The sequence below is a fragment of the Capra hircus genome, chromosome 11 (assembly GCF_001704415.2).
Source record: "Capra hircus breed San Clemente chromosome 11, ASM170441v1, whole genome shotgun sequence".
NCBI classification, from domain to species: domain Eukaryota; kingdom Metazoa; phylum Chordata; class Mammalia; order Artiodactyla; family Bovidae; genus Capra; species Capra hircus.
Genome location: NC_030818.1, coordinates 2291161 through 2304943, shown reverse-complemented (window position 1 = coordinate 2304943; position 13783 = coordinate 2291161). Strand labels below are relative to the sequence as shown.

General features: G+C 55.4%; 1 protein-coding gene across 1 annotated transcript; it reads left to right on the top strand.

Annotated features, from left to right (window-relative positions):
• TMEM127 (transmembrane protein 127) lies at positions 40 to 12790 on the top strand. The gene is made up of 4 exons (XM_018054845.1): positions 40 to 186; positions 610 to 927; positions 9544 to 9708; positions 10367 to 12790. The coding sequence occupies exons 2-4, from the start codon at positions 684 to 686 to the stop codon at positions 10672 to 10674; spliced, it is 717 nt and encodes a 238-aa protein (XP_017910334.1). The 5' UTR covers positions 40 to 186; positions 610 to 683; the 3' UTR covers positions 10675 to 12790.

The following is a 13783-nucleotide window of genomic DNA, read 5'->3' as shown; positions in this document are numbered from 1 at the left end:
CGCGCTGGGAACGGGGCGGGGAGCCGGAGGAGGCGGGGTCAGAGGTGGAGGAAGCCGGAAGTGGATCGGGCCGGGGTCTGTCCGGGCGTTGCGGGTTTGGGCCCTGAGATCGCTCGGGTCGGGGTAACGGAGGAGCCCGTGACCGGGACGGAGCGACGCCATACCGGCACTGAAGCCTGCTGACTGGTGAGGATCAGAAGTCGCTGAGGGGTGGGTCCTATCTGGGCAGAGATCGCACCGCAGAGCGCCGTTCCCAGATCCTGGTTCCCCGATCCTTGCGGCCCAGCTTGGCCCTCCGCCCCTGGGCACCTTCTGGCCAGGACCCCGAGTCCGGCTCTTTCTTCCACCAGTAACGGACACCTCCGCCCGAGCCCCTCTCCCTACTGTATTCTGCCGAGGTCCAGCGGGCCGCCAGCCCTCTCCGGGTCTTCGTCCCGCACCTCCGCAGCTCCACTCCGGGGACCCCGTCCCCGCCCCCCGAACCTCTGCAGCTCTCCAGTCTCTGCTCGGCCCTTGGTCCCACCCCCATCCCCTGGGGTCGGCCCTGACCGCCTTCCTCCAGCCTCACCTGCTACGAACCCAGTACGTTGCTCTCCTCCCCCCGGACAGGCAGGCTCTGTGCGCACCGCGGAGGTCGGCGGCTACCAGCAGCGACCGCGGAGCGACGGCGGGCGGCCCCGGACATGTACGCCCCCGGAGGCGCAGGGCTGCCCGGCGGGCGCCGGCGGAGGAGCCCGGGAGGCAGCGCTCTGCCCAAGCAGCCGGAGCGTAGTCTGGCCTCTGCCCTGCCGGGTGCCCTGTCCATCACCGCGCTGTGCACCGCGCTCGCCGAGCCTGCCTGGCTGCACATCCACGGTGGCACCTGTTCCCGCCAAGAGCTGGGGGTCTCCGACGTCCTAGGCTACGTGCACCCGGACCTGCTGAAAGGTGAGGGCGCTGCGCGCCAGCCCTCTTCTTTCTAGGCGCCCGGGCCTCCTTGGCAGGGTGCGGACTGGGGCTGAGATAGCCTGGGGTAGGCACCTGGTTGAAGGAAACAGCCCATTGCTGCCTGATGTACTTGCCCACCAGGTGGCTCTGTTTGGGGTCCGGCCCCTTATTAATTCTGATGTTATTCAGCCAAGCACCCACTCCTCAACGCCATGGTAATCTGGACTGCTATTTTCGGCTTCTGCTGGGGGAAGGGCGCAGTATATCAGAGAGAAGATAAGGGTGCTAGGCATCACAGTTACCTGTCTCCTTCTAAGGAGCCCGAGATACAGGAAGATTTTTTTTGTTGTTTTTTTGTCGGGGGGTGGGGTGGTCAGCTTGAGAAAAAGGAACTTTAAAATACGGCCAGATTTTAAAAGATGTTTGTGAGTTCTGCAGTCTTTGGATTGTTGGTTAGAGAAAAGGGGAGTCTACGGTATTTTCAATAACCAGAAGTCAGTTCCATTGCCACCCTCAGTAAAACAATAGGAATTTGGCCCGTGGAACCCTCGCAAGTGTGAGGGAATGAGGTAAGGTTACTTGGTTCGTTATGGTGCTTCCCGGGCAGGGAAGCAGAAGAAAGGGGAACCAGACCATCGTCTTTACTGGATGCAGGGAGGTCTGTAGCCCATCCTTCCCAGCCCTCCTCTCCGGTGATGGAGGTACAGACTGTGTGGTGTGGGGGCAGTATTGCACTGCCTGGTTTTCACAGGGAAAATGGTCAGTGGATTGCAAACAACCCTGGTTAACAGCAGAGTTCATTGCCCCCAAGGCCTTTTGAACCATTCCTGAAGGTTTTCTCCGTGTGCCACTCCTGGCTGTAATTCATTCCAGATGTGTGTTGCCCCATTGTCTGTCTAAGGATTCATGTTGCCTGGGGTTTGGTGAAAAGGTCAAGTTCTCTTTGAGTGCCTTGGATCATACACCACTTGTGCAGGTCGAGGCTGAAAAACCCTGTCCTGTGGCCTAATGTTATCTTTCTCTGAGAGTTCTCTCGCTGGTTTGCATTTCTCTTGAGTTTTCAAAGCTTTCAGATGATTTTGTAGAGAACAGGATGGGGGCTTCTGATTTGTTTCCAGATATCACTGTGATGATAACTTTCACTGTGTTGGCTCACTAAGACCTATGGGCTTCCCTGGTGGCTCAGATGGTAAAGAATCCACCTGCAATCCAGGAGACCCTGGTTCGATTCCTGGATGGGGAACATCCCCTGGAGAGGGAAAGGGCAGCCCGCTCCAGTATTCCTGCCTGGGAAATACCATGGACAGAGAAGCCTCACAGGCTACAGTTCCTGGGGTCACAGAGAGACACGACTTAGCAACTAACACTAACACTTACCCACTGGATGGAGACCACGTGCTATGCAGCTTTCTCTGTGGCAAAAAGCCCATCAAGCTTGAGTCGAGTCAGGGTGACTTTTCTGTTAGCATGCTCCTCAGAACTTGCCTTCTTTGAGGCACAGCTGCCACTTTGCGCTGCTTCATCCAGACCTTGGCAGCTGATGCCCTTGGTGGTCAGTATTTCAAGTGCTTGATGTCGTATCAAAACCGGGAGTGTGCGTGCATGCTCAGTTTTGTCCTACTCTTTGTAACCCCACGGACTGTAGCCTGCCAGGCTCCTCAAGAATACTGGGGTGGGTTGCCATTTCCTTCTCTAGGGAATCTTCCCGACCCAGGGATCGAACCCGAATCTCCTGCGTCTTCTCCAGTGGCAGGCGGACTCTTTACCGCTAGCTTCCTGGAAAGCCCCCAAGCTGAAAGGGAATTCATGATGCCGCTCTATTTCAGGTCATTCCTAGGAAGGCTTCTAAAATTCCTGCAGTGGAGGGAGGGGCCCATCTGATTCCATGTCTTTATTCCAAAGGTCCAGGAAACTGTGTCTCGGAGAAGTGAAATGACCTCTGCAGGGGCACACAGCAGGGAACGGCAGAGTTGAGTGCACCTCACTTTTGGCACCAGTATAGTGATGCCGTCTCATTTATGTTTGCTTGCCTCCAGCTGTCATAAGCAACGACCTCACGATGGCTTATCCCACTTTGGCCCACATCCTTGTCAAAGGCACATCAGAAATAAATTCTTGGTTCTGTTCTCCTTTGTTCACACACGTATCTACCTTTTCGGAGAAATTATCCAAGCTGGATTTTGTCTTTTATAAGGCAGGTCACCTTCACCTTCACATGGTGCCTGCCTGTCCATGTGTTTAGGGCTCTCAGCCCACGAATGGTTTCAGCCTGGTCTTCCCTGGTCTCGTCCGCCATTGCAAGCTGGGAGCGCTTGGTGTCCTGTAACAAAGCTGACAGTGCTGCCTCGTGAGCTGTCACAGAAGGTGGTAAAGGATCTGAAGGCCCCTGATTGCTTCTCTTCTTCTTCTTTGTCCGTGCTTAGTTGCTCAGTCGTGTCCGACTCTTTTGTGACCCCATGGACTGTAACCCACCAGGCTCCTCCGTCCCTGGGATTCTCCAGGCAAGAATACTGGAGTGGGTTGCCATTTCCTTCTCCAGGGGATCTTGCCAACCCAGGGATTGAACCCAGGGCTCCTGCATTGCAGGTGGAGTCTTTACCTTCTGGTCCACCAGGGAAGCCCCCTTCTTCTCTGTACCAGTTGGCTTTTGGGTACCTGCTGGGCCTTCAGTCATTTGCTACTCTGTAGGGCTGTGCCAAGCCTCAGGGTCTAGCAGGTATCCTAGTGTGGAAGCCTGGCTATTCCCCATCTCAGGAGAGGGCAGAGCTGTGGGGTACAGGCCTCGTGCCTGTAGGCGCTTCCAGAGGGAGGGCAGACCCTGCCAGGCCTCTGCAGGTGATGGGGAGTGGAGCGGGCCAACAGGCTTTGGCATGATGCCTTCCCATTTCTTGGCCCCTTGCCTGAGTACCGGGCATCGCGCTAAGCACCCTTCATGCCTGGCTGTGGTGTCACCTAGACGACTTCTTTACTTGGTAGGTAACTGTCCTCACCCCCGCCATACGCACACACACTCGCAGGTCTTGGGCCCAGGCTGCTCTCTTGCTAAGGGGCACCCAGCTGCTCCGAGTGGCACGGACTCCACCCTCACCGCTGCGCCTCAGTGCACACTAGACTGTTCCTCCATCCGAGCTGTCCCGGCCCTCTTACTTCCCCATTCTGGCCGAGTTTTTCCTCACAAGCCCAGCAAAACTACGGTTTTTATTCCTCTTCCCCTCTCATTGCCGGGCTGAGTCAAAGCTCATCATCCTTTCTCATTCCCAGAGCCCTGAAGGCTTTTACAAAAGCTGTGGCTCAAAAGATCCTGTTGGGAATTCCTCTGCTCCCCAGGGCTGCCCCCTTCTCACACAGCTCTTCAGCCTGGGCCAGGGGGCCCCCAGCAGGGGAGCCCAGATAGCCATTCCTTCTGAGCCTGAACCCTCTCTGCCCCTCAATGCGCCTAGCAAGGGGGCAGCAGGGACCACAGGCTCAGGAAGCGCCTCTGGAGAATAAGGGAGTGTGGGATGTGAAGTCGAGGGAATCACGATTGACAGCAAGCCGTGGGAGGGTCAAGGGCCTTCTGGGAAGGGCCGGCGTGTCTGAAGGGTGGCGGCCAATGCAGCTGGCGTTTCCAGATCCTGTAGGGGCTTCCAGATCCTATAGGGGCGCGTCCTTGCAGGCAGCTTGGCCAGGATCCTTGGGATCTGTGGGACGACCCGGCCTGGCGCTGGAGGGCCCTCTTGGAGTCTTGTGTCAGAAGTCTTATCTGGAAGCTAAAAAGTCAAGAGTAGGGTGCAGCTGTATAAAGTGGGTGGATGAATGCTGGAAAGACTGACTCAAGGACTCCAGTGAGGGGGGAGTAGGGGAAGGAACAGACGGGAACTGGCGGGACGCCACTAGCAGCTTCCTGCCTGCTGCCGCTCTGGGTCGGGAGGGGACGAGAGCCGTGGGCAGGTAGACAGGAAGAGCAGGGGCCGTCCAAACAAATCCAGCCCAGTGACTCACCAGTGACCTTGGGCAAAGTCAGGTCTGTGGGATCCTATTACACAGCAGCTGCCTTCTTCCCCGGTCGCTGGAGGGGACAGGCAAGCAATGGTTACCGAAGTAAACAGGCCACAGCGCAACTGGAGCACAGGGTGCGTTCGGTCTGACCAGGGTGTAGTGCGTGCAGCGCTGGTGGAATTTAAATTCAGCCCCACCTGCCATTTCTCTTCACAAATAAAACAACATACACACAGCATTTGAGGATGGGCTTCTCTTAGGCAGCCCTCTCAACAAAGCAGATATTCATTGCAGGGGAGGAGAGAAAGAGACATTGAGATCCCGACCCCAGGAGAGCCTGAGCAGGGTTCTAAGCAGGGCTGGCGTAACGCTGCCTGTCCCTGCTGTGTGCTCTGAGACCCTCTGATGAGAGCACACCGGGGACGTAGGGCAGGGTTCTCGGATATCTGTCAGCATTACTCCAAGGGAAGTTCCCATTTGGCTTTCCCCCTTGACCCAGAAGGTTTGCTCAGAACTTTGGAGTGGAGAAAGGCATAAGGCAGTCAGGTGAAAACAAAACCTATTTGAGCGGTGGGTGCAAAGCCCCTTCTCTGGGCCGTGTCATCACCCCTGTGGCGCTGATCCTCCAGCCCCCACTGGCTGAGGAGCGTGGATGGGGCAGTTCCTGGTGTTGGCAGGAAAGGCAGCCGAGGAAGGCACTGCTGTGGCCGCCCAGCACAGAGGGAGTGGGGCTGCTCCTTCCTGGCACTGTGGGGTCTGGCTGCCCTCAAGGGCCCCTGTGCGGGTGGCGCAGGTGTCATTGCTTCCACTGACAGGGGAGCAGGCAGATGTGAAGGGCAACTTGCTCGAGGTGCTGCGTAACCTGTGGTGGGACTGAGACTGGGTGCCCAGTTTATATGTCTTCTGCTTTTTTTATATATATATATATATTTCTTTATTTGGCTGCACCAGGTCTTAGTTGCAGCATGCGAGTCTTTTAAGTCGTGGCATGTGGGATCTAGTTCCCTGACCAGGAACTGAACCCAGGCCCCCTGTGGTGGGAGCTCGAGGTCTTAGCCACTGGGCCACCAAGGAAGTCCCCTGCCTTCTGCTTGTAAGAGTCAAGACTCTGGCCTTCCCTGATGGCCCAGTGGAAAAGAATCCACCTGATCCCTGATCCGGGAAGATCCCACCTGCCATGCGCCACAACTACTGAGCCTGCGCTCTGGAGCCCGGGAGCTGCAGCTGCTGAAGCCCAAGGCCTTAGGCCTGTGCCCTGCAACATGAGAAGGCTCCGCAATGAGAAAAGCCCAGGCGCCACAACTCAAGTAGCCCCTGCTTGCTACAAGCAGAGAAAAGCCCACACATGGCAATGAAGACCCAGAGCAACCAAAAATAAATATATAAAATTACACAGTATATGTATTTTTTAAATTAAAATACCAGCTCTGATGGTTGCTGAAGCTTAGATCACACCCAACAGATTTGGCCCAATAATTCCCAGGAGGAGCTCCATTTATCGCTTAACAACCCGAACCTTTTTGGCCTACAAGAGATTTCACGCTCCAGCTGTTTCCGTAGTGAGCTCAGCGGCCACTGGTGCTGACGGGTCTCTGCCAGCATCCATGGTCCCTTTTGACTTCTCACTCAAATCCAGCTCTTCAGGATTTGATCGATTAGCTCCATCGGGGAAATGTAAAGCGGCTGACTCTGGTGCTTGGTGATGGTGAGCATCACAGTGCAAGGCAGCCTGACACTGGTTTGGAGCCTAGCTCTGTGCTGTGTGTGACCTGCAGGAAGTCACAACCTCCTGGGGCCTCTGAGTCCTCATCTGAACCGGATGATGAATCCCCTGGAGTGGAGTGAGGCTTAACTAAGATAACATTCGCCGCACCTATGTGCGCAGGCAGGCATACCTGGAGGGAAACGCAAGAAACTGCCAACAAGGCTGTTTCTCAGAGCTTCCCTGGAGGTCCAGGGCTTAAGACGCTGCACTTCCACTGGAGGGCGCTTGGATTCAATCCCTGGTTGGGGAACTAAGATCCTGCATGCCATGTGGTGTGGCCAAAATAAAATTAAATTTAAAAAAAAGATGTTTATCTCTTGGGAGGGGCATCTGTGGAAGTCTTCCTTGTGACTGAAATAAGGATATTCTGAAACATATGACCCCTGGACGTGTGTAAAGGATCCTTGACATTGTAAAAGGATGCTAATATATGGACCTCCTGTAGTCACTGTGCCACCAAAGAAAGGATCTCTGAAGCCTTGGGTGTTCCATTTTTCAGTTAAAACTAGTTGTTAAATTAAAACCGAGTAGCACAATTAAAGCATCGCTCAGAGGGCCTGGCCGTGTTGAGTAATGTGGGAGGAATCTGAACTCAGCCTGCTGCAGAGCAGAGTGTGATGAAAACCCTTCCACCCTGCCGCTCAGAAGCTATTCTTGGAGGCACTAGAAGAATACTTGGTCCGGCCGGGCCCCTGCCGTGTGCTACGTGGGCCCCAGAACTGTGGCATAGAGCTCGCAGCAACGTTCACAGTGTAGCCAGGACACAGCCTGTCTCTGGGAGCTTTTGTTTCAGAGAGGCCCTGTGGGCTTCTAGACTCCTTCAGGCCCTCAGGGCCAGATTACATGAAGGCTGGACCTTGCTGCTGGCAGAGCTTAGGCACAGGCCGCCTCCTGGCAGCAGGCGATCACCCAGGCTGGATGCGTGGGCTCCAAACAGGTGGTCAGCTGACATGAGAGTGACAGATAGCTCTGAGGGCAGCTTGGCAGGTGACCTGAAGCCAGATCAAGGCATATGAGTCACGTGGGCTCGGCCAACATCTGCCTGGTGAATTTTGTGCCCGAGGCAGAAGTGTGCGCTGTCACAAAGGCCCAGGGCCCCTGGGTGTCTGGTCTGGTTCTTCCGTGTGGGAGGCCAGGCCTCAGTCCAGGTGACCCCATGAGGCTAGTCAGCGGCTGGTGATTCGAGGCAGCTTGACTGAGCTCAGGTGCCTTCCCCAGCTTTTGAGCTCTTCCTTTGGATCCAGTGTTTCCTGGAGTGTAAGGCTCAAGCCGCCTGTGCCGCTTGTGGCATTTCAGATTCCCAGGCCCTGCTCCAAACCAAGAGCTCAGATCCTCTGCAGCTTGGGCACATGCTCTCAGCCAGCACTCTGCTGTTTCTCTGTGCACCTAAGTGGGATAACCACCATCCCACAGCCTGTTGGCCTGAGATCCAAACTCAGGAAAGGAGTGGACAGTGTAAATCTCGTCAGCCCTTTTCAAAATTTTCCAAATCCATTTTGGTGATCCAAGGTCTAAATAAAAGAAGAGCTTGCTGGTGGCTGAATAGGGGAAGTTAAGGCCCATTTTCTCCTTTTTATCAAAGCTTAAAATGATTTCTTTTCAGATCAGCCTTTATCCAGTCTGTGTCTCTAGAACTACGGCAAGTTGCATAGATATCAAAGGGAGCTGACAGTGCAGTCTGGATGGAATAAAAAAGAATTTTTTTAAAGAAAGCAAGAACGCTATTAAAGTCCCAGAAGAACATGTAGGTTGCTCGCTGTGTCTGGTGTGCGGTTGTCGTCCTGGGGTCTCTCGCCAGGACCCCGGGGGCTCCTTACTCTTTGAATGTTGGATCTCCTGTTCTAGCATCTTTTTCTTGGTCCCTTCCCTCGTTTTTGCTAGAGCGAGCAGCCCCCAAAGGCTTTGCCCTCATTTTAGAAGGTATTTGGTGCTGTCAGTTTCTGAACCTTTCATGCTTTTGTGGTATAAATCTGATTGCTTCTTAGCTTTTCCCATTTCTGGGTTATATAAAAGGAGGTCCAGTCTACCAGCTTTCCCCGCGTATTTAGTTCTCGCTTGTAATTCTTTGGTTCTCTAAACTGCTTCAGCTTCTTTTTTATTTATGTACTTGTTTTGGCCACACTGTGTGGCATGTGGGATCTTAGTTCCCTAACTAGGGATCAAACCCCTGCCCCCTGCATTGGAAGCACAGAGTCTTAACTGCTAGACAGACAGGGAAGTCCCTTCAGTGTCTTTTTGAGTGAAAAGGGGGACGAATGAGTGACTGGATAGAGAATGGACTCAAATGGGACTCTGGCCCTGTCCCTTTGGCTGTCTCAGCTCAGAAGTCAAGGGGCTTCTCCTGCCAGCTGGAAGCATGCTTTAGCAGAATGGGTTAGTGTGTCACATTAATTCTCAGGGTCTTTAAAGATGATTAGAAGAGCGTGGCAAGTACAGTTAACCCTGAACAACAGTGGGGTTAGGGATGGTGACCCTCCCAGCAGTTGAAAATTGTGTATGATTTATGTAATTTATAGTTGGCCTCTGGATCCGTGATTCCACATCTCAGATTTAACCAACTCTGATCGTATAGTACTCTTGAGAAACAATCCACATATGAGTGGACCCTCGTATTGCTCAAGGGTCCACTCTCCACTGAAGTGGGGTGCTGCGCTTGGACTGGTCCCGATGGGGAGGGGGGAGGACTTGAGGCTCGTGGGAGCAGTGACCCAGGGGTCCTGTCTGCTAATAGAGGGTCCGCCCCCTTCTCTGCAGACCCCCGGGTCCTCTCCTAACTATCCTGGACTGTGGTGTGGGGAGAACTCCTCCCAGGTGGGGACTTCCTGCCCCAGGGTGTTCCTGGGAGCCCTGAGGATTTGGTTCTTCCCCTGTAGACTTCTGCATGAATCCCCAGACAGTCCTGCTCCTGCGGGTCATTGCTGCCTTCTGCTTCCTGGGCATCCTGTGCAGCCTCTCTGCGTTCCTTCTGGATGTCTTCGGGCCCAAGCATCCCGCCCTGAAAATCACCCGTCGCTATGCCTTCGCCCACATCCTCACGGGTAAGCCCAGGCCACTTCCAGTGCGGGAGCGACTGCCACGGGGCCGGGGCATCCTGTCTGGAGTTGCAAGTGGGGACCGAGGGCTTTCCGCGCGCAGACAGTTCCTGTTGCTCGTTCCAGCTCTGGCCTTTCACAGAGCACTGGGGCGGCAGGGCAGACCCACTCGGCCGAGCTGGAGGGAGCAAATGTTGCTAGAACTTCTAAGAACTGTCATCGCTCTCCAAGAACGGGATCTGAAACTTGTTGGCTGGGCTCATGGGGCCCAGAAGGAGCCATGGTCTTAGATTCCCTCTCCTCCCCATTCCTGTAGACCAGGCTGCTCTGCTGGTAAAAGGCTTCTCTCGTCTCTCGTGACGGGGCTGCTGTGTTGATTTGACTTGGGTTAGTACTGACTCCGGATACCTATTCCTCTTAGGCATCCAGTGACCTCCAGCAGGCCTAGTAGCCCAATTCCAAATTCTTAAGACAGAGAGAATCTAACCAGCCTGGGCAGGGTCAGGCCTCTGTCCCCCACCTGGCCATATAAGCTCCCCTGCACAGGGTGTGGAGCCAGGCAGGTTCTCTGAGAATTGGGTTTGGGTGGGAAGGCTGCAGCTGGTTCCTCAAGCATCCAGGCTGCGGGGTGCCTGCTAACCCTCTTTTCCCCTTGTCCCCCCAGTCCTGCAGTGTGCCACAGTCATTGGCTTCTCTTACTGGGCTTCCGAACTCATCCTGGCCCAGCAGCAGCAACATAAGAAGTACCACGGGTCCCAGGTTTACGTCACCTTTGCTGTTAGCTTCTACCTGGTGGCTGGCGCTGGCGGGGCCTCCATCCTGGCCACAGCGGCCAATCTCCTGCGCCACTACCCCACAGAGGAGGAGGAGCAAGCGCTGGAGCTGCTCTCGGAGATGGAGGAGAACGAGCCCTACCCGGCAGAGTACGAGGTCATCAACCAGTTCCAGCCGCCCCCGGCCTATACACCCTAGTGCCCGCCGTGGGCTTTGGTCCTGGGCCGCCCTCCCCACTCGACAGCGCCGCCCCCACCCAGAGGTGCTCCTTTTCCCAGCAGGTCTCACTGGTAGGATCCTGACCACCGCCACCAACCTTCCCCGGGAGAAGCTCTACTTTAGGGCTGTTCCTGGATCCGCGCTCTCAAAACCTGGGGTTCACTGACTTTAGATAACACACTCTTTTCCCTCTTGAACCTGCCTCTCCCTCCACGGTCACTGGTCATTACCAACCAGGGACAGTCATACACGTTCCCCTCTTTGTGGGCCTGATCTCTGAGGCTGAGGTTTTCCCTGGGCTGCTGTTGACAGTGGACAGTCCCTGATGGAAGAAGCATCCCTGGAGCCCAAGGGAAAGGGGACCATGCCCCGCAGGCTCGCCTCATAGCTGTCCCCATATGTCCCCCAGCGGTAACTCTGGACTGAGCCCCTCTCCTGCCCCTTCTGGGAAAACCCAGCACGGGGCCGCCCGCTCTGTGGATTTCTCTGCACTTTAGTCTTTGGACTGCCCGTCACATGGGTCCTGTATTTGCGGGAAGAAGGGGTGGCCTCCAGGAAGCAGAGCACGTGCCCGCCCCGCCCCATCCCTGGCTGGTGCCCCGAGACCCGGTGGAGACAGTGGGTCTCCTGAGGCCCGGAAAGGACCAGTGTGACGAGGGCCGCATCTCCCCAGCCCCATCACCTCTTAAAATGTGAGTGGTTTTAAAAGGGAAAAACAGCCAAGCAGCACCACCAATACTCTCTTTTTAAACTAGTGACGAGAACGTCGTCTGTTGATCCCATTCCTTCTGGCCCTGCAGTGTTTGGGGCCGCTGTCCCTTCCAGTCCCTGGCCGTTGCTCCCTGAATCTCTCCCGGCAGAATGCAGCCCTCCTCCGTCCCTCCCTCCCTCCCTCCCAGTGACCGTGGCTCCTGGGGGCCTTCCTGTGGGACCCAGAGCTGCACCGTTGCCCGGCGGCAGGCTGAGGACTGTGGCCTGGCTGGCTGGCCAGCGTGGTGCTCCTCAGAACTGCAGCGCTGAGACATAACCTGGCCTCCGTGTAGAAACAGGGGCTGCAGCAGGGCGGGAAGCCTGCTGCCCTCCACACAGGACCACAACCAGGGGACCCCTGCCGCCTGAGGCGCTGGAGCCGCCTCGCCAAGACGAGCAGACCTGCCTGTGTCCTTCAGGCTCGGCGGGTCCCCTGGACTGTGACTCGGGGCGGCGGCTTGCTGCACACCCCTCTCCCCTTCTTGAATGTACTCTGGTCTCATAGTGCGCTACCAGCTCTTTCTTGCCTGGCCGTCACCGGCTGTCCTGTTTGCCACACATGGCCCTGGATCAGCTGAGTTTTCTGCCCTGAGACCTAGGGCATCAAGTGGGAGAAACCTGAGCGCTTCGGTGCGGATCCAGATGGCCACGCTTCTTGGGAATCAGTGTCCAGGGTTGAGCAGAAAAGCAAACAGATCTTCGTGTCCTTCACAGGCCATAGAGTAAGACTGGAGAACGGACACCATTGTTGACCTGTGGCTCGAAGGGACTGTCATGCCCCCTGTCCTTCCGTGGCCAGACTGCCCAAGGGGGTCTGGACAGATGTCCGTGTGGGCGGTGAAAGCCGTGCCTGTGCCTGAGCCAGCGGCCTCCTGGGGCTCAGTGTGATGCCAAAGCGTCCCATGGTGACTCTTCTGGACCCTTCTCAGGCAAGAATGTGTGATACCTAAGCACAGCCGTGCAGCTCAAATCAGTCTCATCTTGCTGTAACGTGCGAGTTTGTCTTTGGAAGATTTCCAGGGCGCGGACAGCTCTCTCTGACCCTGGGGGTCTGAGCTGGCAGACAGGAGACCGGGCACTGAACACGCATGCCAAAGTGACCGGTCATCTCACGAGGACCCACTCCCAGGACCCTGTGAGCCATTCCACGTGGTTCAGATTCCAGTTTTTATTCGCTCCCCAAGCCTCTAGCCTTTCTTTCTCTTTTCCCTTGCCCTCCTGACACTGATAGTTGTCATATAAATGCCCCTGGTTGTGTTCTCTTTTTTTTTTCCTAGAAAAAAATAATTAAAAAGCAAAACAAAACAAAAAAGCCAGAAACCACGAATAAGAATGCAGTTGCCAATGGCTTCCTGTCATTTTTCTGTCCCAGTTTCCCCAATTTGGTTTGCTCCCTGCCTGCTGGAGAAGCAGGAGAAATTGAAGAAGGGAGTTCCCTGGTGGTCCAGTGACTGGGACTCCATGCTTCCATGGCAGCTGGCACAAGTTCAGTCCCTGGTCAGGAGGCTAAGATCCTCTGGGGCATGGCCACACACACACACACACAAATTGAGGAAGTGTGCCACAGTGTTTAAAAGGTTAGAGGGAACTGGAACCTGCTTGCTCTGTGCGAGGCGTCCGCACCTAAACAGTCCTCTAACCCTGACAACTTCCACCCCGAGGTTCCAAGGCTGGGAACCAAGGATGCCTCCCCCCAGGTCTTGACTGCAGACCCTGAGCCCTTCCCTCTATATCCCGTGAGCTGCAGAAGAGCATGGCTTCAGAAGTCCAGCCCTTGTGTACACAGACTTCAGGGCCAGGACTTGCAGAAGAAGAAGCACGTTCTTTAGAAGCCATGGAAATCCCTGACACTTCCCCACGTTCCCTTTATCCATTCACAGTGACAGCTGGAACCCGGGCCCCAGTGTGCATCACAGTGACAGAGCTCAGGGCTCCCTGGAAGGAGCAGCCCACTCGGCCTTTTTATTATTATTATTATTACTGGGGAGAGTACACATGTCTCTCAGGAGCTGGGAATGTGTTCTTCTCTCATTGCATTTCAGACACTTAATGAAAGGTGCTTTGCATAAAAAGCACTGTTTAGTCTTCCGTGAGTGAAATATGATGACATTCAGAGGCCGTTCACCAAAGATTTTACATTCTTAGTCTAGGAGATGGACTCTCCGTGGAAAGAAGTAAGTGACTAATGGACAGCTGGGGAAGTGCCGGCCCAGAGGGGAGGCTGGATGAGGCAGGTTCGTGTGAGGGGGTGTTGGAAGTGGGGTGGGGGGACTGCTGCCGAGGGGAAGCACCGAGGAGCAACTGGCGGCCCGGATGTGGTGAGAAGAGGCCAGAAAGG

Coding starts and splice junctions, on each gene's coding strand:
- TMEM127 (XM_018054845.1), top strand. CDS start 684: ATGTACGCCCCCGGAGGCGCAGGGCTGCCCGGCGGGCGCCGGCGGAGG. Junction 928..9,543: donor GCACCCGGACCTGCTGAAAG/GTGAGGGCGCTG, acceptor CTTCCCCTGTAG/ACTTCTGCATGAATCCCCAG. Junction 9,709..10,366: donor CTTCGCCCACATCCTCACGG/GTAAGCCCAGGC, acceptor TTGTCCCCCCAG/TCCTGCAGTGTGCCACAGTC.